This window comes from Cryptomeria japonica, chromosome 5, assembly GCF_030272615.1.
Source record: "Cryptomeria japonica chromosome 5, Sugi_1.0, whole genome shotgun sequence".
Classification (NCBI taxonomy): domain Eukaryota; kingdom Viridiplantae; phylum Streptophyta; class Pinopsida; order Cupressales; family Cupressaceae; genus Cryptomeria; species Cryptomeria japonica.
Window position 1 is genome coordinate 61044177 of NC_081409.1, and position 26774 is coordinate 61070950.

Sequence of the window (26774 nt, forward strand, 5' to 3'; positions counted from 1 at the left end):
TAAAAAATGGAAGCACTACTTGAAATAAAACGCACAAACAAAGTTGACTTCTTAAATTCAGAGATTAACAGATTTCTTCTTTTAAGTCATCCAAAAATTTAAAAAACCTCTTTAATATTATTTTAATAAGAATCGAAAAGAATCTATTCCAAATTCAATTAGACTGGTACCTAAATGCATCCTTTTTGAGCGGGAACATATTACACTCTTAACAAGAATCAATTCTTTTGTAATAATTCAAAAAAAAGACTAAACAATTCATTCACGAATAAAACAATTTCCTTACAACATTTTACAGGTGTCACCAGAACAAGTGGTTTTGGAGCAGAGCCGGTTAGTACCACTACCGTGGCTGTAATCTTTGGTGGCAGGCATCATTTGGGACACAGAAAACATTTTAATGGATTTCATAGGCTGATTATCCAGAAGAAATTTCGACGGTCTTCAACAAATTTCACCATTCATGCCAAGGTACAGTGTGTCACGTGAAGAAAAGCCAATTTCGGTGTAGAATTAATTGGATAATGTTCCATATTTTGCAATATCACATGTCCGCGTGCCATTTTGTACTGCATCGCGGTACAAGTTTACATTATTTAATTCCTGCAGCTCTGTCTTTTGATTTGAAGCTTATTTTGGCTTAATTTATCGGCACTCCTATTCATTCTGCAGTACGTATGCCAGTTAGCAGAAATATTTTACCGTTTTTTTCTTTTATTTCAATTACGCCCAGAGCTTCTCGTCAAGAGGACCTTCCTTATTTGTGTCTGTTCGGTTGTTTTATTTTAATAGCGTTAGCTCCTGAATGCGTTTTTTTTCGTTTCTTTTGGTGCGAAGTATGGATATAAAAAAATTCGGTGCTTTCTGAGAATGAGAAGGGCGGGCTAAGCTGAGAGGAATGGATTGCTCAACAAGGATTTACTCGAGCTTGCTGTGCGCTGCAGGATTTTACCGCCATTTTCCAGCTTCCAGCAGGTACGATTTTATGTGCCCTAGATTGAATATAACGTTCTTTTCATGGATTTACCCTAAATATTAGTGTAGTCGAATCGAATCAGTTAGAATATTATGATAATGAAATTTGTATTTGTGTTCTAATCTGTTAGGTTAGAGAAATTGATATGAGGAAACAAATTTTTGAGACAGAGTAAGATTTGCATAACTTGAATGTTTTCTTGGAAAGACTAGATGTGAAATTGCATTAAATTTGTAAGCAAAATGTGGTATTGTGTGTGTAATGATTTATCTTGATGTATTCATTGTGGAATCTAATGTGTTATATTATAAGAGTCTGTCCACAGTAGAAAGAGGAAATCATTTCATGGAGTGCAGAATTTTTCACAGTAGAAAGAGAAAAGCATTTGCGTGGAGTGCAGAATTTTTCACAGTAGGAAGAGAAAATCATTTGCTTGAACTGCAAAATTTTTCTCAGTAGGAACAGAAAATCATTTGTTTGGAATGCAGAATTTTTCACAGTAGGAAGAGAAAATCATTTGCTTGGAGTGCAGAATTTTTCCCCTTGCGGGATTTTGCATTGGATTAGGATTGATAGTTCACCTAGACAAAACACTTATCAGGTACCTTATCACATCATGGGATTAGAACAACAGCTTCTCCAGGTCATAGAAATCCATAATTTGTTTGATAAACATGAGGTTCAGACTGGCAAGGAAACTTGTGATTAGTATTTAACTCTCCAGCTTCTTGGCATTTAAACACTTTTCCCTACAGGGAAAAGCAAGTTTATAGAATGATAAAAACATCTCTCTTTTTTCCTTTACCGTATTGAAACAATGCTTAAAAAATATAAATGAGGAGGACGAAACATCTGTTGAGATGGTATCAGCTCTGAAAGTTATTTAATGGCATTAGTACAAGACAGAATTTGTTTAACCTGCAAGGTAACTTGTTGACATTAATACAAGAGAGAGAGAAAGTAGGAGAATATTTTAATGTGCAAGTTGCTCTGAATATATTGAAGGGAAACGATGGAGCACAGTACGCGGTAATGACGTGTGTAGACACGTAGAAATATAAGCCACCTTACTGTAACCATTATATTGATTTGAAGGTACCATAGGCATAGATGAATTTCGCTTTCAGAAATGAGATGCAATCCATTGAGATAGAACAAACAAATTTGGATTTTTCTTGGGGGAGAATTTAAGGGTTCAGGATATTGTGATTAATGTATGGTTATTTATTTGGGAATTTAAATTTTTACGTAAATAATTTTAAGTTAATTATATATACCATTTTTATTTAATATTTTGTTAATTTTTATTATTTTTATTTATAAATTATAAATATAAATAATAAAATAGATTTAATATTTTCTTTTAATCTTTAAATTATTTAAAAATAAAAAATATTATTTTTAAACTATATATTTTGGTCTTTAATTATAAATTGCTAATATAAGTTTATATTAGTAAACTTAAAATACAAAGAAAAGTTCAGTTAAATTTTCTGACTACCAGCTGTTATGATCATCTTAGAATACTAAGAGCATCTGTAATCAAGTGGTGGATTGCACTCAGTTTTGAGTCTCCCTGCTGCATGCAGACTGTAACTTCTCAAGTCCCATTGTATTCTGGGGTTTTGGCTTGGCCAAAATCACATTTACCATCGAATTATTAGAGGTATAATGGTATTAATAGGACTATCTATTAAGGAGTGCAGGTAGTCTTTTATAGATGGCTTTTTAAAGTTAAAAGACCTTTTTTAAGATATATATAACAAAGTAAGATTATCTTTTCTTTTGATATTTATATGAGCAATGTGTTTTGAACAAGTTTTGCTATAACCACTTATTGGAGCTCTCGGAGTCTTTTCCTTTGAAAACAAAAAGAGAAAACTACCCTAGATACACTCAGAAAGCTCATCAATTATAGCTTTGACTATGCTGAACTCGATGCAACTTCCATTTGAATGAACATAAGTGTTACAGTTCTTATAAACATGGGAAAGTCATATACATGCAATCAAACCAGCAGAAAGTATGAAAACAAAGCGATATATACAAGACAATGATTAAAATGGAAGGAGTTGGTCTAAAGAAATTTTAGAAGGGAAAAATTTCAGTTTGGATGAGTAATTCATTCTCCAAGGCCTCGTTCCAAAAATGACTTGGAATTCATAAACCGTATTTACATGAAAATCGGTTTTGAAGCCTCCAGGCCCCGCCAATCCCAGCGCTTGATCAGTCTCTTCCAGATATAGATAATGGCCTGTTCCCCAGTGTTTGCTGCGCGAACTTGAAAACCTCCTTAAGCAGATGCTCCTACATCCCACATATGTGGAAGCACGAATCCCAATGACAGGAAATGGAAACGAACAGCCAACACCATTCATCTTTCATGCCAACTGCATACAGAATGCGTTCGCCTATTTTGCTGTAAAACTTCTCCGCTTGCTGGACTATTCTCGGGGGCAAATTCGCCACCTGTAGAAGGGGCATGCTCATAAAAATGTAGCAAAACATGTAGGAGCTACACATAGGATTGTCTTCTTCCATAGGATGCTCTGGATTATTAACTATCTGAAGAACATCCTTTGTTTTATTCCATTTACTCTGCTTTCTTTATTCTCTATGAATTTATTAAAAAAGTCAAAAAGTTTCTTACATTACAACTCATCTAATAATAATAATATCTTGTAAATAACCATTCATGATAAACTTAAAAAAAAGACTAAACGCGTCAGAAAAATTTCAATGAAATGCATTTCAAGTAATTTATATAAAGGGAAACGTCACTAAATTTATATATTGCATAGATATTCCATATCTTCATAATTCAAAGGTAAGTTTGAATTTAATCATTTCCATATCTCTATAATTTAACCAATGATTTAATTAGTTGTACGTTTGTATTATAAGTTTTAAATATAAATGGATTTTGAATACTTTAAATTATAATATGTATCAATATGTTTTTATATATCAATGGACATTAATAACAATTATAAGAAATGATATACAAATGTTATTAACATAATAATTATTTATTAAGATTATTTTCAGACCGCCAAATGGATATTTCATGCACTAGATGGGCAAGAACCTTGGAAGATTCTTATCAGAAACAACATTCAAAATGGATTCCCAAAGGCTGCCAAATCATGGAAAGTCCTCCCACTCAGTGATCTACTTGCTGGAAGTTTCTCGGTGTCTGTCCAAGGCACCTGGGTCTTTAAGTCCATCTGGAAAGCCTGGGAGCATGTGCGTAGACTTATTTGCAACTCTAGCATTGACTGTGACAATACTATACATGGTGAAAGGTTGATTTGGTGGAACCTCCACCACAACTCTAAGCCATTGGCCTTAACCCAAGGTTGTTCTGCTAGATTCTGGCATAATAAGGGGATCAAGTATCTTATGGATATCCTAGAAAATGACAACCTCATCACCTGGGAGGAACTTAGTAGTAAATTTAATCTCCTTGCTTCGCATAAGAGGACCTACAACATGATTAGGAATGCCTGTAACACCCTCAATCTCCCTAAAAACACTCATGTTGACACCCACAGGTACCTCTCATTCCTTTGGAAGGATGGTTCCCCCCTCCCTAAAATTAAATCGAAAGCTATCTACAACCTGCTTAACCAGGACACCTCTGTGATCGAACATGTCAACACCCTATGGAATGTCCACCACAGCCCTACCGCTTGGTATAAAACCTTTGAGAACCTTTGGAAATCTCCCATCCCCCCTAAGATCAAGTGTTTCAGATGGCAACTCTTACTGGATAGATTGCCTATTAGGAATAATCTAGCTGCATATGATCTTTGTTCTGTATGCAATAAACCTGAATCCACTCGGCACATCTTCCTTGACTGCCCTTTTGCTAGGGAGATCTGGTTAATGTTTGGAATATCCATTACTGAGCATATCTTTACTTATGATATAGTTACTGGTTTCGTCCATAATCTTAAAAAGGATGCTAACTTAATTTGGCAAATTTTGTCCTCTTTTATCCTTTGGTTTATTTGGAAACTCAGAAATGAGGAGAAGTTCCAAGGTAATGCTAGGGAACTTCTGGTTTTTTTAAAAAACTAACACATTATAAAATTGCTGTACAGGTTTGCTTCTCGATGAATGCTGAACGAAACAAACTCTTACGGTTCCTCAAAGAAGGTCGAGCCACCATGTGATATGAATGGGCAAGGATCGCAAAAAATCAAACTGCCTTCGAGAGTGCAGTTAAGAAACTGATTAAAGAACTCCAAGATACCAGAGCTCCGCCCTTCAACAGGGTTGACATGTGCATACAAATCATGGAAAGGAAGAAGGCGGTTTGGATGGAAGGACCACAGGGGTGGACCACATGGCTGGAAGACCAGGATGAAATCCTCCTCTAGTTCCTTATGGCAGCAAGCACAACTTTATTTTGGAGCTTTCTTTTAGTGCATTGTATATGACACTCGTCTAGTCCTTTTTGGTTTCACTGTTGAGGCCCTGCCTCCCCTGAACTCATCTGTATAAACATCTTTTTTGGTCTCTCGATTTATAATATAAAAAGATTATTTTCAGTTGATTAAAATTTATATAAATTTTTTATTAATATTTTAATTTTAATTCATATTGATGATAAAAATTTGATTTAGATAATATATTATTAGGAGTGTCTTATCACATAAAATGGATGTACGTGAGAAGTTTTGGGTTGACTTTCTAATAGATCTTGGTTTTGAAGACCGTAAAAGTTTGATTTTTTTTAAGGTTTACTTTTTCTTGTATTTTCTATTGCACTTTTATATATTCTCTTCATCTTGATAATGCATAATAGAGTGTGATCTAAAATGTGGATGTAAAAAATGTTTACATGGTTAAAGTTAGAAAACAATCTTGATTGTCGATATGATTTATGAAAATATAATGTCTCTCCTTTATTTTTGTCCCTTTGTATGAATAGGCATATATATTGCTTGAAAAAATATATAGATTATTCACAAAACATATATGGGTGATATGAGATCACACTTGAAAATTATGCAAACTAGGCGAAGCCTTGGAAAATAAATTCATATTAAATATCACACGTGGTTCAAAAACCAAACATGTAAAACACTAGGAACAAAAAGAATAGAAGTGGGGTGGGTCTCTAGTCATCAAGGTTGGAAGCCCAAGCAATATTTGGAATGACATTGCCATCATGAATGAGTGAAAGGAAGCTAAGGTTTGGAAAACGCTTCCTAACACTAATCCAGTGGGGGAGAAAGTGTAAAATTTCTTTACAAATCTTCTATTATAGAATCAAAAACACATTCACAAGTAGATAATAAGCATGCCTAAAGATAAACACAATGAACACAAGATATATCGTGGGGAAAACCATTTTAGGTGAAAAAAGCCCACACCCCAAAAGCATAGTACTTTGTATTCTAGTTAAAAAACTCTTACAATACAATATCAACACTTAGTTTCTTCAACGGGAGTCTACAACTAACAACCCACAATCTAGATTAATTTTGGCAGCATAACACTTAACCTACAATACACAATATGACTAGTACTCACTAAGGCTACTTTTTATAGAGAAACACAACAACAAAGGAAGCTTCTAGATGAAGTTACATGATGGGGTCGTGCAAAGAATATGGGCCTACTTTTCGACCACCAAAAAGCATGCAAATAACACATGTACACCTTCAAATGACTCCCCATTCAAACTTCCTAAGTTGGGCACTCAAAATTACTATTTCGAGGTATGACAGATCCTCTTACCTGTCTTGCAACCATCAAAACTTACAACACTTACAGCTGTAATAGAATCTGTCATAAATGACTAATATTATCTTATTCTCTTACAACTCGTCATAACCCAACTTAAGCACCCACCTTCTCCATGCAAAAGGTATCTCTTGTTTCTTGTCTAATATGTCATAGAATCTGTCATAGGCTAAAACTTGTCAAGATCCTCAAATTGGGATGCCTACCTCCACATGTGCAACATATGTGTGATATAGTCACCGTCAAGTAGGATGCCACCAATCCTATGGGTTCCACTAGATGACTAGACATTTGTAGGCAACAAATAATTAAAATAATAAATAAATATGCCAAAATCAATGTTAGGATATGCAAAGGTTGTGACACCTTAATCCCAACAATGACATCCCAACCAATATTAGGATTATCTGCTTTAGTTTGTTCCTTCACAATCACATTCTATTGGTTAGTTCGCTAATGAGGTGAAAGGCCAAGGCAAGGTGAGGAAACTTATCTTGCCCTTTTGGTTAAACCCAACCATGTATTTGAGAGGGACACATAAGAAGGGTGATAATTAGGTAGAATAGATCAATCAACATGATTATTGCTATATCAACAAGAGTTATTGCATAAACTTGCCTTTGGCCATTGTGTGAGGAAGGGATAGTAAAATGAACATAAGGTGGGAAGGAAGGAGGGGCTTCAATAATAATATAAGACACATTGTCTTAGTGATCTTACAAAATCTTGAGATGGACCACCAACTGGCCCCCTTACTTTCTTGCATTGAGTCAATGAAAATGATATCATACTTATAGATTACATGGATTTGTTATAAGTAGAAAATAGCACAATTTCTATCTTTACAAAAAGAGAAAAGGGCCTCTACTTGCAAAGTGTTGTTAAATTTGTTTGTAGGAGTATTTTGCAAGTCCTCTTGAAGAATATTATGTCAACTAAAAGGCTAAGAGAAAAATGGTTCTAACCTTTGCTATAAAACTAAAACATATGTTCGATGGTATCCATCTTTCTACAAAAGGGACACTTAGGGAACTCCTTAGACCTAAGTACATGAGACGCTTTTCTATAGGTAAACCTTATAGAGAATGAAGACAAAAATTGGGTAATCCTATGCTCAAAAATAGTCTTCCAAATAATATAGATCCTATTCTCCAAACACAAGTAGAAGATGACTAAACCATCCCTCATTCAGCTTGTACACTTTTGAGAAATGAGGGCAAGATATTCATGTTCTTTGTTGGAATTATACTTGTTAAAAGGGGTTTCAACATTTCATTCCTAGTCTTTCCAACAACGACAATTGGTGTTTCATTTGAGGATACACAACATCAAGATTTCTATGAAATAATTCTTTGACTAGATTTTATAATGTAATCTTTTTCCTTGACTTTAGGATAGATTTTATGTCTTCCTTGGAAAAAAACTCCATTAAGACCTTTTAATCTTGTATTAAACAATAGTAATGTGTTATGAAATAGAATTCACTTTTCTTAAGTCTTTAACAACACGATGCTAACATATTTGTAAAAGATCCATTAAATATCCACCTAATGCATTAAATTTGTGGATAACTAAGGGGAGAGAAAAACATGAGCAGTTTCTTGAAACTGTAGTGTCATAAAATTGCAACCCTAGCAATTTTCGACTGCATTAGGGTCCTCACACATGCGAGCTCGAATCCTCTAGCCTGATTGGAGATCGGAGATTGCTCGACTTGCAGAAACAACTTCTTCCTTGGCCTTTGCATCACCTTGACTGCATTCGGCCTTGGAGAAAGGGGTAGGATAGGGGCGTGGTGCCACTGTCCCCACTTGGATAGGGGTGTGGCGCCCCTGTCCTCCCAAGATAGGGGTGTGGTGCCCTTGTCCTTGCCCTATTTTGGGGCAGGACCCTTCCTAGAGAATGCATTGAGGGTTGTGCCTCGGGCGGGAAACTCCCCTGATGTCGGCCCGTGATGAAATTCAAATCCACCAACATGTATTTAAGGGTGCATTTGCTCTCTCATTTGCATAAGTTGGATGAGTGGGAAATTCACAAGCGATCAAGCATTCAAGAGAATTCAAGCATTCTTTTCCAGCATTGAGCATTCTCAAGTCTCCACTCAAGGCTAGGTGTTGCATTCAAGTCAAGGATTCAACTATTCAAGAGGAGATTGATCACAACATTCAATTCCACACAAGCATTTCTATCAACATTGCTACTACAACCTCCCTTGAGGTGATTTACAATTCAATCTTTCATTTACATCTACTTGCAAGTACTTACTTTCATTACTTGGTTAATTCCAAAATTGGGGTTTGACCTAAAGGCAAACCCTAATCCCAACTCATCATTCAGAATTCAATCTGCCATCATTGTGTGGAGAGATTAAATCTAGTGAATTATCTTTTCCCCCTTCCTAATGTAATGGTGAAAAGTGCTTGAATGGTAATCGATAGCGAAACTGTCATCTCTCTTTGAGGGAAAGGGTAGTTTTCCTTCTTGATTTATTCTTCACCATTTTCCCACCATTATAGAAACCAACAACCATCAAAATCTTGGCCTTAAGAAAAAATCATTGCCTTCATGGCCAAATTTTTCAATGCATTTAAGATAGGCCTCATTAAACAACATATTTGACCTATTAAGTAGGTGGGCACATATTCCCAAGTATAACATTCCAAAATAGAGTGGTCAACTAATGTGGACCCCTTGTTATAACTGTTGGACATTGCTTCCGCTAGGATATGATGTTGTCATTCATGTCAACATTTTCCTGTGATTTATTGATCTGGTTTGTAGTTTGGTTTTTTTGATTAGTACTTTGCAGAGTTCGGTATTTCGTCCTGTACATTCCGGTGTGATCAGATCTTGAGTTATGATTTTGGGAGATTGTTTGGGATGTTCAAGTGTATCTACATTTTAGAAGGTTCGTGGTTTGGTGCTCCACAAACTATCTTTCTAATCCGAGTTACTGTTGTTTGAGTGTTCTTGAGTTTCAGATGTTGATTGATGAAGATTTGATAAGTGGTGTTGGTGCAGCTATTGCAGATGGTTCTAATGGGCTTGTTGGTGTTTCCTAATCATGTCTTATTTGTTTTGGTGGTCCACATTGATCATTATGCATGGTATTGGTTATTTTTCTGATCTAGTGATATTCTTCGTGTTATGTAGTATTCTTGGTGATGTAGCGTGTTGCAGTTGATCTTGGTGTAATTTTCGGTGGTGTTGCGTATTTGAGAATTTGATTTAGGTCCATGTTATATCATGTATATAATCATATTGGTCCGGTGGCCGATCTTTGTATCGTGTGATGTAATTTTGAAATTGTGAGATGACGGTTTAGTCGACCTTGTTGCCAAGGTGGATGATCGGTATATATAGATGATGTAGTCATGTAAATTGGGTATCGATGTGGTGTCTACATTATCAGAGAGTGGTATATGTGGTGCCTGAGTGAATTTATCCTTCGGTGAGATGTATTGAGCAGAGCAGACAAATGTGCTTAACCAAAACTGTCATCAGGCATAAGGAGATGTGAAGCTTTCTTGAGGGTTGTAGCCTTCTGGGTCATCCTATTTTGAGCAGTGAGCTCTAGAAAGTGTGTCTAAATGCATGTGCATTCCCCATTGTAATATTTTCACATACTACTGCAGAGTATCATCTTATTGTGGGTAGGTTCTCACCGTGGTTTTTTCCTTAACCGGGTTTTCCATGTCAAAATCTTGGTGTTGTGTGTTGTGCTATCAATTTTCTTATCTTTGTTGTTATTACAGTTTATCAGATTTACATTTGAGGTTAAGTTTGATAATCTGGTGAAAACTGATTCACCCCCCCACTCTTAGTTTTCCTTCATTGTTGTTGCCAACAATTGGTATCAGAGCTAGATCCTACTGAAGAAGCTTGACCAATTGAGGTGATCTGGGATGACAGCTAGAAGTGGAAGTGTTATTTTAAGAAGTAAAGTTCGAGATTTGATGGAAGTAACTATGCTATATGGAAGAACCGGATGGAGGTGCACTTGAGATGTCTTGGAGAAGATTACAGGAAGATTACAAAGAATGCCTATTCTGTTCCTCAGAATGGACCGGTCATTGCTGATGAGATCAAGGAAGCCGAACATAACATTAGAGCTAAGAAAGCATTGCTAAGTGCACTGACTGATTCTGAGATGACTAATGCAATGGGACTTTAGGCTGTACATGAGATCTGGGAGAAGCTTGAGACCTTGTATGAAGGAGATAAACAACTCAAAGTTGCTAAGTTGCAGAGTTTGAAAGGGAAGTATGAGATGCTGAAGATGGGAGAAGATGATAACATAAACTCTTTCATGGCTAAGGTGAATGAACTTGTCCTAGGTACTAGATGTACTCGTGGAACCATTGAAGAAGATGAAATTGTTGCTAAGGTGTTGAGATCATTGCCTTCTGCTTACACACATAAGGTTGTTGCTATTGATGAGATCCAAAGTGTGACTACTGTGACAAGAGATATGTTGGTTGGAAAGATTGCTGCATTTGAACTGAGCGAGTTTGGTGAATCGCATGGAAAGTCAGAGACAATATTTAGAGTATCTATATCTGGAAAGCAGAAGTTTGATCCCGATGAATGCAAAATATCCATATATGAAAGAGAGAGAAGAGATATGGAGGAGAAAGAAAGAGACTTAGATGAGCTTGAAGCACTAATCGCCTGGAGATTGCTTAAAGGATTTGGTAAGTATGATGGTAAATTGCCTCTGAAATGTTTTTCTTGCAATAAGATAGAATATTTTGCTTCTAGGTTCCCGTAGAGAATGTCTAAGTATGATAGGTATGATAAATTTGATAAGCATGATCGAAATGATAGATATGAGAAGCCTGAGAAGTATGACAAGCCCTACAAGCCTAACCGAAAGTATAAGCATCAAAAGAACAGTTATTATTGTTGTTGATGAAGGTGTTACAGATGAATAATTAGGAGATGAAATTGTGTTTATTGCTATCAAAGAAGATGGACCGATACCTGTTGATTCCAGAAGCTGCACTATTAAGGAGAAAGCTTTAGCTGCTAAAGTTAAAGAGAAAGATGAATGGGTGATTGACAGCGGTTGTTCACATCATATGACCGGTGATAAAAACAAATTTGTGAATATGGAGAGATATGATGGTGGAATAGTAAGATTTGGAGATGACAAAGCCTGTGTGATCCGTGGTAGAGGTTCTATTTCCTTTGATGGTAAGCATAACACTAATGATGTCTTGTATATTAAAGGTTTGAAGCATAATCTCTTAAGTGGTGGACAGATAGTTGACAAAAGTTATGATTTGCAATTCAAGAATGAAAAATACAAGATCCTAAATGCCTCCAGTATAGAGATTGCATCAGGAACTAAGACTAAAGGTACTATATTTCATTTGAATGCCGGTGAGGGAAGTTGCTTGATTGCTCATATTGAGGAAAGTTGGTTGTGACATAGGAGAATGTGTCATGTTAATTTTGACTCAATGATTAAGATCAATTCTACTCAAGTTGTTAAAGATTTGCCTAAAATTGTTAAGCCTTCTAATTCGACATGTAAGGAGTGTCAAATCGGTAAACAAACAAGAATTTCTTTCAAGAGTAAACAATATACATCTGATGGATTGCTAGATCTTGTGCATACTGACCTATGTGGACCTACTTCAATAAGAAGTGTGCAGGGTGACAAATATTTCATGTTATTTATTAATGATTATTCCAGGATGATGTGGGTTGCCTTTTTGATGGAAAATCAGAAGCATTGGACAAATTCAAGGTATTCAAAGCAAAGGTTGAGACTGAGACAGGATTGAAGTTGAAATGTCTGAGATCTGATAGAGGAGGAGAATTCTGTTCCGGTGAGTTTGACTCATTCTGAGAGAAGCATGGAATTAGAAGACAATTATCTACTCCTAGAGCCCCACATCAAAATGTAGTTGTTGAAAGAAAGAACAAGACTATCTTGGATACTGCAAGGACTATGCTAATTGAAGATAATGTTCCTAAGATCTACTGGAGAGAAGTTGTTAGCATTGCTATTTACACATTCAATCGAGTTCGTATAAAAGGTGATACCGATAAGACTCCTTATGAGCTATGATTTGGTCATGTTCCTATTGTGAGATATTTCAGAATTTTTGGAAGCAAGTGTTATACCAAGAGAGATGAGGATTTAAGAAAGTTTGATGCGAGAAGTGATGAATAATTTTTCTTGGGATACTCTACAAAGAGCAAAGCCTACCGGTGCTACAATAAGAGATTGAGAAAGATAGTGAAAAGTGTAAATGTAAAAGTTGATGAGAACTATGGAAAAGAGTCAGAGCATGCAGATATGATGATGATCAGGATGTTGTTTTAACACTAAATCAGGTTGAAGAATTAAAGTAAAATGATTCGATAGAGACTGTTAATCCGGATATCGCTCTTGTCGGTGGAGAGGTGCAGGAACTTGAAAATTAGAATATTCCGAGGTATGTAAAAAATTGAATCATCATGAAAATCAGATCATTGGTGATAAAAATAAAGGTGTAATGACTAGAAGAAGGCTAGTTAATGAAGAGGTATGTTTGATTTCCAAAATTGAACCTAAAGATGTCGTTGAAGCTTGCAAAGATGAAAATTGGATAAGGCTATAGAAGAAGAACTGAATGAGATTGAAAAGAATGATACATGGGAGCTTGTGCCTAGACCTAAAGACAAGAATGTGATTGGTACTAAATGGGTATTCAGGAACAAATTGAATAAAGTCGGTGAAGTTGTCAGAAATAAAGCAAGACTGGCATGCAAAGGATATTCACAGAAAGAAGGAATTGATTATGAGGAGACTTTTGCTTTAGTGGCTAGACTTGAAGTTGTTAGACTGTTGGTTGCATATGCTGCCTACAAGGATTTCAACGTATATCATATGGATGTCAAGTCAGCCTTCTTGAATGGTGATCTTAAGGAAGAAGTCTACATTGAGCAACCTAATGGATTTCCATTATCAGATGACGGAGACATGGTATGCAAACTGAAGAAAGGTCTTTATGGATTGAAACAAGCCCCTAGAGCTTGGTATGCTAGATTGGATAAGTATTTGCTGAAATTAGGATTTAATAAAGGTGTTGCTGATAGTAATCTATATCTAAAGATTGAGAATGATAACATTTCTATTGTTGAAGTCTTTGTTCATGATATTATGTTTGGAAGAGATGATAACTTCAGTATGAAGTTTATTGGTGATATGTATAAAGAATTTGAAATGTCTATGATAGGAGAAATGAAATTTTTCTTAGGTTTGCAGATTTCACAGACTAGAAAAGGTATTTTTATATCTCAAGCTAAATATGTGAAAGAATTATTGAAGAAGTTTGGGTTAGAAAATTCTAAATCGGTTGGAACTCCTATGGTGACTCATTGCAAATTATCCCAAAATGATGAATCTTCGAAAGCTAATTAGACCTTGTACAGATCTATGGTTGCCTGATTCAGACTAGACTTGATATTATGCATGCTGTGTACATGGCTGCTAGATATCAAGCTGATCCGAAAGAGAGTCATGTCACTACTGTAAAGAGGATATTTAGATATTTGAAAGGAACGTGGATTATGGTTTGTGGTACCCTAGGAATGACAATTTCATGCCTTTGCCTCCAGATACATTTGTCTATTTGAGAGACAAGCTAGGGGCATCCACCTCTCCTGATGGGAACTACATGCATTGAGATGCATCAATCCGTTGGACTTCACAATCTTATCTTTTTGTCTGGATTGATGAGTTCATGTTGCTCCTCTGATGGAGTAGTCTGTTTGTGGTTCAGGTGAGCTGATTTATTTATCTAAAGAGGGAGAGTTTGGTTTTCTGTTTTGAGAAAATTTGTCATTGATGTCAAAGGGGGAGAGAAAGCATATGAAAAACTGTCTTATCTGTTGTCGTTGAGCTTGGGCTTAGGGGGAGTTTGTTGGAGATGTTTTCTTTCTTTGCATTGATTGTTTTTCACATCCATATGTTGTCATCAATGCCAAAGGGAAAGATTGTTGGACATTGCTGTTGCTAGGATATGATATTGTCATTGATGTCAACATATTCTTGTGATTTATTGATCCGGTTTGTAGTTTGGTTTTTCTGATCAGTACTTTGCAGAGTTCAATATTTCCTTAGGTATATTTAGGTGTGATCAGATCTTGAGTTATGATTTTGGGAGATTGTTTGGGATGTTCATAAGTATTTACATTTGAGATGGTTTGTGATTTAGTGTTCCGTAATTTATCTTTCTAGTCTGAGTTGTTGTTTGAGTGTTCTTGAGTTTCAGATGTTGATCGATGAAGATTTAATAAGTGGTGTTGGTGCAGCTATTGCAGATGGTTCTAATGTGCTTGTTGGTGTTTCCTAATGGTGTCCTATTTGTTTTGGTGGTCCGCATTGATCATTGTGCACGGTATTGTTGATTTTGTTGATCCGGTGACATTTTTCATGTTATGTGGTATTCTTGGTGATGTAGCATGTTGCGGTTGATGTTGGCGTAATTTCCAGTGGTGTTGCGTGTTTTAGAATTTGATTTATGTCCATGGTATATCATGTATGTCATCATATTGGTTCGATGGTCGATCTTTGTATCGTGTGATGTAATTTTAAAATTGTGAGATGAGGGGTTAGCCCACCTTGTTGCCAAGGTTGATGATCAGTATATATAGATGATGCAGTCATGTAAATTGGGTATCGATGTGGTATATGTGGTGCTTGAGCGAATTTATCCTTCGGTGTGGTGTATTGAGCAGAGCAGATAAATGTGCTTAACCGAAATTGTCATTAAGGATAAGTAGATGCTATATTTGCAGTTCATGTAATCCGGATTATAGTTCGACCATTATTGTAAGGTAGTGAACCTTCCCTGAGGGTTGTAGCCTTTTGGGTCATCCTCTTTTGAGCTGTGGGCTCTAGACAGTGTGTCTGAATGCATGTGCATTCCCCATTGTAATATTTTCACATACTACTGCAAAGTATCATCTAATTGTGGGTAGGTTCCCACTGTGGTTTTTCCCTTAACCAGGTTTCCCACGTCAAAATCTTGGTGTTGTGTGTTGTGTTATAAATTTGCTTATCTTTGTTGTTATCGCAGTTTATCAGATTTGCATTTGAGGTTAAGTTTGATAATCCGGTGAAAACTGATTCACCCCCCCCTCTCCTCTCAATTTTTGTTCATTGTTGTTGCCAACAATAACAAGATATCAAAACTTATACCTCATTGTAACAAGAAGCTCCATACGTCTTTATGTAACTTTGAAGTGCTACATTAGAGAGATGGTCAACTTCATTGATGATGACACCTTAGTAGATTTTGCCAACTATAACTCCCCTTGGAAATGCTAAGTTACAAATAATATTCCAAGTCCCAAACGAATAATAATTATTTATATCTATCAAACATCTATATTAGTGTCCAAGTACCAATTCCTTTATATCATAATCATATATAATACATAGAATTTCTAGGTTAATATCACCTAATCCTAACATGAATATGTAAATTAAATTTGTGTCATAATGCATGACATCTCATGTTGGATATACTTTTAGAGATTTATGCATATAAGATTCCTATGCTACACATGAAGTATGAAAAGTACAGGGGTATTAATTTAATTTTATGCGATATGAATCAATTTATCATCTTTTAATTACATGCATGTCTTGATCTATAAGAAAAGAAATCTCTAGGTTTGTAAGACCAATTAGCCAATATAAGGGGTACTTGGTGAGAAATAATTCATATATCCTTATACAAAGGGTGCGGCTATGGTGTGTGATCTAGTTTTTTATTTCTCTTTAACTTTCCTTCTCAAGATCTCTTAGAACACCCTCTTTTATGTTACAAAACTAAAGTGTATAAGAGTTGGCCACTCTTCCCAATTGCTCATAATTACTACCAACTTGATTATGAGTGCTACCCTTGTAATTTGAATCAACTTATTCTTTACAAGTTTAGCTTGGATGTATATTCGTTAGGGTTGCAGGATACAATTCAAAGCACCGATAAAATTGTGTTATTTCCAAGGACATATATTGTCCAATTTGAAGATAGCTCAATCATATTAATTTATGTATAAAGTTGGTAGCCTAACAACTTGTATAAGTAGAATAGTGTTGTTGCCAACGAGTTTTTCTACCCTATTGTTCTTAGGTCATATCTATTGAAACTCAAATAGTGAAACAAACCCAATTTATTCTAAATTTGAGGATTCATTTGCTTCTTAAAGGTTTTATCCTATTTGTGAGGTGACAACTTTGTTGTTATCACTTGATAATCCTCTCCTACTATACAATGCTAGATGTAAACTTTCCATGTACATTTCAAAAGTAACGACATCTTTAGGGGCATATTATCTATTTTGTTTCTTCATGGATGAACACATCCTTTTGTATGCACATTTGAATCTCATGGATGAACAATTATACGCTTTATATGTATTGGTAAGTATCATTTGTAAATGGATGCTTAGTGGGGGTATTACCTAAATAAACAAGATAGCTATTACTATAATAATCTTAAATATATTATATATCATATATATATCCTCGACTTCCCTTACTATGTTAGCACTAATAATTTGTTGTATTATAAAGGAGTTGTTTCGTTTGATGTTGAAATTCATAAAAGTGCCCTTATGTTTATTGAGTCCCAACAATTACCCTACAAAATTTATCAAGATTACACTACATGATATAAATTTAAAGAATTGAAAAGAGTATTTCTCAATTAAAAGTTAAAAATGCTAAAATATATAGAAGACTTTGGTAGCTCTTAATACCTCATTTCTATACTACCATATAATGTGAAATCTATGACCAACTAATTTAGGTTGATGGGAATCTTTTAATAATAATTAGTATGCATTGTTAGGCTTCCATTAGTGTAATTAGTATTTTTGAGGTGGAAGCTAAGAATGCATGATTAAAATTATCAGTTTAATGTTTGAAGCATGATGCAAGGGATTGGTATAATTGTTTCTTATAACATTATTCTTTGTGTCAAAATGAATTTGTTGCAAATTTTATTGATCAATTTGGAAATGAAATTTGTCCTAGTTTTCTAATACAAGGGTATTCAAGTACTTATAAAAATGATTTAGAGATTTTTTATGAAACATGACTAGAAAATGTGAGAAACTTACATAAAATATGCTTCAATCCACTCCAAAATGAAATTTAGTATTGGTATTCATGTCCTGCTATACATACTAGAAATGTGTATGTGAAATTTGTACAATGGTAAAATTTATTATTTCGACAATATCAAGAGTTTTTACATTCATATGAAAAGAACTCAATCCAAATAAACCTTAGTTTAGAACGAACAAAAGTACCAAGCAATATGCAAATAGAATGCAAACACAAGCATTTATACCTTCATGATGTTTGAGATAGCTCTAAAATGAATGTTGTAATGAAAGGTAATAATGTTAGTTGCTCTTTACTAGACATTTCTATATTTGAGTAATGTGTATTTGCTTGAAAATATAGTATTCATGTCCTTTGGAGGAGGTTTTTTAAATAGACCTCTATCCATGAGCATGCAGTGCTAGGATTGGATTGCGAGATAAGGGTAACAATTGATTTATATGAATGTGAAAGCTAGCTAGGGGACAAGTGGAAGGTGATAACAAAGGAGGTGGGTGAATCATATAGGTGGAAGTGTGTGAAGAGTGATAGTGGAAGAGAAAACATTTGGAAATACACAATAAAGATGTTATTGGATTTGAATGAATAGTGAGAATGAAGAGTCAATTTTTAATTTTAGTAGAAAGGGAAATGTTTTATTTATTTTTGAATTGGAGGAAATTAGAGGAAAGTGGATTGGCCTAATTAATTAAATACACATGTATTATAGAACAAGGATAAGGTAATTAATTAAACAATTAATTAGTAAAATGGGATTAGATTCATTAATTTAAATAAATAAGCTTTAATTAGTCAACTATTAGAGGAGTGATGGGCTTATTTATTTAATTAATTATTGAAAATGTGATGCAAGATTGACCATATGGATTGATGAAATCATAATGGTGTTAGGTTAAAATGCATAGGTGAATTTTGTGTTTACATTTTTGCCCTCTTTGCTATGGCATTATGACTAAGAGAAATGTTGTCATTTGAAAGAACATAAGTATAGATACTATTGAGATAGAATTGGTGGTTTGTTGGCCATATCATTAAGAAGAATGAGGGTTAGGAAATAGGTTAGTGGTGCCTTCTTGAGAGAATAGATAGGCTTGTAGGAAATTCCATGGTCTTTAGGAAGTAGAAATGGGTCTTCAGGGAAAAGGTAAATATTTGAAAGGGGCGGTTGGGAAGATTGTTAAAAAATGATGTTATTAATGGGATACAATTTGTGAATAGATATGAGGAGATGAAAAAGGATATGATAGGAATGGATGACGATAGGGATAATAGTAATGACGTGATGATTGATGATTTCGTACAATTAATACTAGGTAAATGCAACTAGGAAGGTAATTTTGTGTTGTGAGAAATTAAATTTTTATATAGAACTAAACACCATGCTATTTGATATTAGAGATCATGATGATGGTGTGTCAAGTTCTTGAGGGACTAACGACAATTAGGCATATGACTAGATGCACCAAATATGGAAGCATTAGGAAATTCATACAGGTTGATCAAATTATTTTTTACATAATTGCATCAGAGAAAAGAATCCATGCAAACTTCTAGAATAACCATATACAAAGATAAAAGATATAAAACCCTTAAGAGGTAAAAATCCGACGTCCAAAAGCATCCACACCAATGTATAATTCAACAATAAATTTTTTATAATACATTTATAGAGTCTACATCAACACTTTTGAAACATCAAGCTCCTCCAATGCATCCTCCATCGGTCCAAGCATATATCCACACATCACATGCCATGCTTCACATACGCATTCTTCAAAAGGAAGTCCAATACAATGAAAACCAAGAAAAAACTTGTAATAGTCAACCTCAACCACCAAATGTGTGCTTTCTTTTTGTTAGTCAACAGATTTGTCTTTTATACATTGTATTCTTAAATCTCTGTATGCCCATTAATTAAAAGACAAAAGCAACTAACAGTTGGATAATTTTAGGAATAATTATCCTCTGCATATGGGTACAGCTCCCCAACAAAGAATGATTTTCAATCAGCTCTGATTATAGTAATTTAATTTGCATACTTTTTACCCGAAAGTACTTAAAGGCAGATTTATATTCACTTGTTAGCACACAATGAATATATTTTCAATTAACAACACCAATTTAATCATGAAGTTCACAGACTTCAAGCATTTGTTTTTCAAGGGAAAAGCATTTTACATGCATTCACATATAATGAGAAGAAAAGTAACAAACTCCAGATTCAAACTAAATCCACACAGAGATTATCATCCAAATCTATTAAACTCACAGATTTAATATTACAGAACTTGCAACAATTTTATTTATAAAAACTGTTATCTTCTTTCTCAAAACATCATGAAAAACAGATCTTTATCTATTGCATTCCTTTTTCCCCTAAAATCTTTCAGAACCAATAGAGTCTTTTTCATGCCTTAAATAGCCACAGCAAGGCTTACAGTAAAGCAGGAAACACGGAAAATAACTAACTTTCCGCCCCGTGAAGTTCAACAAAATTAACCAAATGAAACTGTCTTTTTTTTACTACTAGAAAACAGAGCCTATCGTCTAGAAAACATGAAAGAAATTTCAAGAAACAGATTCTTTCTTCCAATTAGAATACGTCGTAATGAAGTGCTGGACAACAGGCTTATGTGGAAGCCCCACGTGTGCTATGCGCTGCTTCCACACCTCCTTTTCCTTGTGAACCTGTGCGACTTTATCGGAGTGGCTATCCAGATGTCCAATGCATAGGAAGAGAAGCGACTCAATTTTGGCGATAGTAGTTAGGTCATCTGAGACCAAGCCTTTAGCCTCCTTCACATAGTTAATCTTTTTCTCAAAAGATTTTGTTATTACTTCGACAGTCTCTAGTGTCCCGTCACTTTTTAGGCACTTAATTCCAATGCATAAGAGCTCATTTCGCATGGAAGTGGTTAACTCTGCAAGTTGGCCTGCCAATTTTGTGAATTCTTCATATGCCTGTTTTATCAATGAATTCCTCCATTCAATATTCTTTTGGCAGACATACAAGATGCTATCATCCAGTCCTGGCACTAGTTTCTCAGTTTGGAATTTCATAACTCCGTAAGTTTGTACTTCTCGCATCTGTGTAGTCCTTGTTGCCCATTCCACCTCTTCATTTTTCCAATTACTTATTTCAGTCTCCAATTCCTTCATTACTTGTATTGCCCCATTATGAACTTTACTCAGGTTCCCAAAATACGCCGCTCCAGATTTCCGCATCTGTTCCAACCACTCCATCACGGTCTCTTTTATCAGTCTACATTTCTGTATTTGTTCCAAGGTTTTCTGATTGACTGGGGACTTCGGATCAAATGATGTAGGCAATTGTGACAAGGGTTGAGGATTCAGACTGTTCACTGCCTCAATGTACTCTGCCATTCTGCGCAACATCTCCTTCATTCTATGTTTGTCCCTTTCATCTTTCCAAGTCCTTGTGATAATCTTCTTAGTTGAAGCTTCAAGATGAAGAACGTCTGTGGCACGAGTAGCAGTCCCTATGTTTACTTTTTCAACAGTAAAATCTTGAACTGTAGGATTTTCAATCTTAGCATCTGTCAATGGATGTGCAATCTCTGCCACCCAATCTCCACTATCAGCATCAAAATTAATTTTTGACACAGTCTTTGATTTCTTGGCTTTGGGAGTCTTTCCTAGGCACTTACTCACCATATCTTCCATTGGAATGGATGCGGGGACTATGTTTCTCTTCTTGCTACCAAGCATATTATCCAACCAGACTGGGCCTGTGGAAACTGGAGTCTTTACAGAATCAATTCCTGCATCTTTTTCATTTCTTATTACCATGATAGAATCTACCTGAAAGGTTTCCTGTGCTTGCTGGCTGATTTCCTCATCATCTAGATTTTGTTGCCCTGAACCTGGATTATCTTGAAGGGCATCCATTTCAAGATCAACCACTACTGTGTTTGGAGGAAAGGACCTTCTTTTACTCCTGGTTTTAGAGCGGGTAACTCTAATAGGAATCAATTGCCCTGTACTTTGTAATGCCCTGCTCTTCTACTCACCTTTATCCCTTTTGTGAGAATGATCTGCATCACAAGATTGAATAAATGTATTAGAAACCAGGCTCTTAGAGGATGAAGTTGAACCCTTCTGCCGACTTTCCCTCAATCGGTGTTGCTTAAGCCATTTCTCCGTTCTTCGTATGACCATAAGGGTTCTAGCCTGAATATCTTCTTCCTCATTTTTCTCCCAATCTATCTCTGGGATTACCTCTGGCTGTTTATCTTCAACAAACTATGGATCAATTAAATCTTTTCCATCTTCCTCAATATGAGCAGTGTTCATTTCCAAGCCATACTCTCTTACTTGTTGCACAGTGAATCTTAGGTGGGCTCTTCTCCGAACCTCATACTCATCCTCACAATTTATCCAGAAATCTTCTAGACTCGGCATATGCTGAAAATGTTCAATAATTGTAAGATGAGCCGTTGCAAAACCTTTAATATCAAAGTTAGTGTGAGGAATATACAGTTTGAAATTGAACAGTTTGAACTCTAGCTCTAGGTTCAAGGCATCTGAAACAGTATTGCAAGTGTAATGTGTTAGTTCAATAGGGAAAGATACTCCTGTTTGATGCTTTTCTCTGTATTTCTTTTCTATATAAGCAAGCTGTCTACTTACTTCCATTAGCACCTGTCTATCAAAGACATACCTCGGCAATTTATAGGGTTCTCCTTCAAAGCCACCAACCCTCAGATAAGTGAATCTAGAAAACTGAATATAGACACCGCCATAGGTACTTATAAACTGCATAGCTTCTTCAGTCAATCTCTTATGCATATCTCCCCTCAATTCAAATACTATCCTGCCTAGGAAAATATTTTGAACCTTTAATAATTTTCTGCTACCCTGTGTTGCTGTAAATGTGGATGGTACTCATAAATTTTCATATTATTTTGCCAAACTTCATGGAATAAACCTGTCCATTGTCTTATACAAGCTAAGCAATATATAAGATAGGAAGACATATATAAATTCTTGTTCCCAAAGCAGCTTAAACCCTCATGCATTCTCTCTGCAATCAACTCGGCCCAGTCTATATATCTTTTCTCACCAAAGATAACTTGAACAAAGAAATACATCCAATCCTCCCAGTATTAGGCAATTTGATTCCCCCGCATTCTATGTAAGAGAATGATAATGTCCCTTACTTCTTGAATCATGTGATCACGGGTTAATGGGCTTGGCAACTGAGAACCTCCTTTTTGGAATTTCAACAGCCAATTTCTAGCAATAACACTTCGGTAATAGGCCTTTTTTTTTGAAAACAACCCTTGTGACTTGCAAACCATCTAGTCTTCATACTGTTCTTTCTCAGGAATCCTCATTACTGTGGCAATAGTCTGCCGACTAATTACTAGCAAACTTTTCCCCTTTACATCCCTAATACACCTCTCGACAGGGTCATATCTGCCTATACATTCTAAAACTAACTCTGGACATGATACGGTAGGGGGAAATGCTGCGGCTTCAATTAACCCATTGTCTAGAATCTTTTGCATTAACGGGGTATTGGCAGAATCCCGTGCTCTTTCATGAAATTCCTCTAAATTCACTGTTGGCAAGAAGGTGTCTCCTATGTCTGGCAGGGAACAGACTAAACCAGATTTTGGGTCCGACTGAGGTGGTTTTGGTCTCATCTTTACTTAACAAACAGGAAAAGTGCACAGCAAGAAGAATGGACTGAACTAACTGAAATACTGAACAACACTTTTCAATTTACGCAATTTAACAGGGAAGAAAGAAGAACTTTGAGCTCACCTTTCATGCAGAACCGAAAATTCACACAAAGCTGAGAAAAGAAACTAGCGCTGTTGCTACTTCCCTACTGACTGATTTGAGCAAACAACAGAGGCCAATAATTTACTTTCAAAGAAACAGACTTATAACATAACTTGAAATGTCGGCTGCACGACTCTTTATGACTCCCGCCTGTTAGATTATTCGTGCCCATTGTGTCGAGAGGATTTGATCCTGACACCTTATTAATTCCCACGTGCCTTCTCCTTTCATATCTTTCCTCAACATGATTATCTCTAGTACGGATGTCATTATCATTCATTTCCCTTGAGGTTCATCATTCAAATCCAGAATATTCCCTTATATGCCAATACTTTATTACTTTGTCTTCAAAATTATCTATCCTCGAACCTTGAACCCTGAACCACTTAAAAGTAGTTCGAAGGTTCAAGTTCAAGGCTGCACTAGAGAACAAAACATTCAGTCAAACAAGGACTCACACTTTATGAACGCGACTCACAAAAGACTTAATACAAGATGTTTGAACCTTGAACCTTGAACCACCAAAACGAAGGTTCAAAGGTTCAAGTTCAACGACAATTATCACAAAGTCTATTGACGCCCTATTAAGCACAGCCATTACTTTATAAACCGACTTTGAACTTTGAATTTTGAACCACTTTTTTGAAATCTTCAAGGTTCAAGTTCAAGAAAGGCCACAAAATGAAAACTTTCTTTGGATGCGGAAAAATTAAAAGAGCAGACTAACACTTTTATAGAACCAATCTCACGCAAATACAACCAAGTAATAAGGTAAAATCATGTGCATCAAAACCATGAGGTTAGCATATTGCTTTGTTGATATTTTAAGGATAAGAGAGAGATCAATATCAAGGATATACCTCTTCAACACCAAGGATATATCGTTAAAAGCAAGGAAGAGGTCTTCTTAATGGACACATAGCTCCAAGCAAGGAAGAGATCCTTGTAAAGGGTCAGTGCAAGAAGATGAGTCCACTTTTTGGCCAAAAAGTGGAAGTGTTTTCCCTGATTTTTAGATTTTGTCTCATTTGAGCTTAAATTTTGAAACACTTAGAGATTGAATCTTGGAAAAAGTCAGTAATATAAAAGATAGCCCTCTGAGTGTAGTTTCCAAATATATAATTTATTTTAATACCCACATAATAAAAAATAACTTTTTAAATGGAGTTCTGAAAACTATGTTTTAAAAATGCCTGTTTCAGGACCATACCATGCATGTGTACGACCCACACTTTTTGACACAATTAAAATTATTTTCTCAAACCGTTTTGGGAAATGGTTTGTAACACACTGAAGATTGATGAGCATATTTTTTTGTATTTTTTTTTCTAATATTTTTTTTTTAATTAATTTTTTAATGGCCGTAATTATCTTTTTAAAAATTTGACGTGTACGACCCACATAATTTGATGTAAACTAAACATTTTTTGATTTTTTTTTTCTTTTAAATACAAAAGAATTTTGTGTAGATTGATGACATATAATTTTTTTTCCAAAATTCTTTAAAATAAAAAAGTTATTAAATTAACAAAATTAGTTAATATTTCAAATTTATGGACCCGATTTAGTATAAATTAAATGAAAAATAGTTAAAATAATCAATTTTTAAATAAATTTACATATTTAGAATCTAGACAGTATAATCTGAAATGGGTTTTAATTTCGTATAAAAATTCTCTAATTAGAGGCGCGTAAACTATTTCTGAAGTTCATATTTGTGCTTTCATTCATGGAGATTTGAATTTGCAGGTCCATGTCTCAGGTGTGGCCATCCCAGGCCTATCCCGGGCCTAATCCCGAGCCAAGTGGCGAGTTGTGGAATCAACTTCCACAAAACGGGCCCCCGTTTTCAAACAAGAGCGGATTGTGGAAAAAAAGGAAAAATGCCATTTAGAAACGGGGGCCCGCTTTTAAACAAAACGGGGGCCCATTTCTAAAAAACGGGCCCCCGTTTTGTTTAAAAGCGGGCCCCCGTTTTATAACAAAACGGGGGCCCGTTACCTTTCGGCTCGGGAGCCCGAAGCACAAACGAGCCCCCGTTTTTTGAAAACAGGCCCCCGTTTATAAGAGCGCATTTTCCAATGCGCGGACTTCCGCGAATTTGTGACTCATTACCTTGCACTTGCCCTAAAAGATACATCTTGCAACAAGGGTAAAGGGATCCTTATCAAGGATACATACTTTAAAACAAAGAGAAGAGTTTTCTGTTAGGGATACATACCTACCCAAAAGTTAAAGAGACAGGGGAGGATCCTTGTCCAAAGATATATATCTCCACAAGGAGAGGAAATACTCAAACAAGGATATGTTTTCAAAAATAAGGGCCCAACACACAGAGATCCTTACCAAGAATACTCATCTCCCCAAAACGTGAGAAATAGGGATCCTTCATGAAAGATACACACGTCTAAGATACTAGTTATACTTCCCCCCTAGTGCATAGACAAGATTTATATAGTAGAGAAAGTATTATTCAATTATGTGAGAGACTAGATAAATAAGAAGCTAAATTTCACTTGTTTTATGAATGGTACCGTTACTAAGGAGTTTTCTAATTTTTCTCTTAAAGATTCTATAATCACTTGTAGTATAACCATATATGTGATTTGATATTCATAGAAAAATAAATTTATAGTCGGCTTATCAAGATTCATAATCTTCTAGAGGGGTAAGAGTAATCAAGTGGGCTCTTAAGAACATCAACAAGGTTTGGTCTTCTGTCGACTTATCGAGATTCATAATCTTGTAGAGGGGGAAGAGTAATCAAGTGGGCTCTTAAGAGCATCAACAAGGTTTGGTCTTCCCTAGATAAAGGAAAAGGACTAGGCATTACTTGTATCCAATACGAAAGAAGGTTTTCTTGTTTGCTAAGAGGTAATTGAGGAAGGGGTGGAGGCAAAGGAAAAAGAGGGAATCCTATACCTTCTTTATAATAATGAGTTGTGAGGTCCACTAGGACCTGAGTTCCTTGTTCCATATGTCCAAGACCATGTCTATTATCTCCTTTCTTAGAGAGTATGTTAAAACCAACATGATAATGTGTTTGTACTATAATTGACAGGGAAGTTTATATAATAAAACTCACAAAAACGA

At 35.5% G+C, this 26774-nt stretch overlaps 1 protein-coding gene across 24 annotated transcripts in view; it reads left to right on the forward strand.

Annotated features, from left to right (window-relative positions):
• The first annotated feature begins 254 nt into the window (after positions 1 to 254).
• Positions 255 to 26774, forward strand: part of LOC131032791 (uncharacterized) — a 207053-nt gene continuing 180533 nt past the window's right edge. For 20 of the 24 annotated variants that reach the window (XR_009372523.1, XR_009372521.1, XR_009372526.1 and 17 more), the window contains exons 1-2: positions 255 to 471; positions 838 to 975. Coding sequence is in view for 4 of the 24 variants with exons in the window: in XM_059221235.1 (XP_059077218.1) it covers positions 899 to 975 (77 nt within the window). In the remaining 20 variants the exon portion in view is untranslated. Of the gene's footprint in view, positions 672 to 837; positions 976 to 5082; positions 5538 to 26774 lie in introns of those variants that run through there. The other 4 variants (XR_009372515.1, XR_009103516.2, XM_059221237.1 and 1 more) reach the window with 4 other exon arrangements.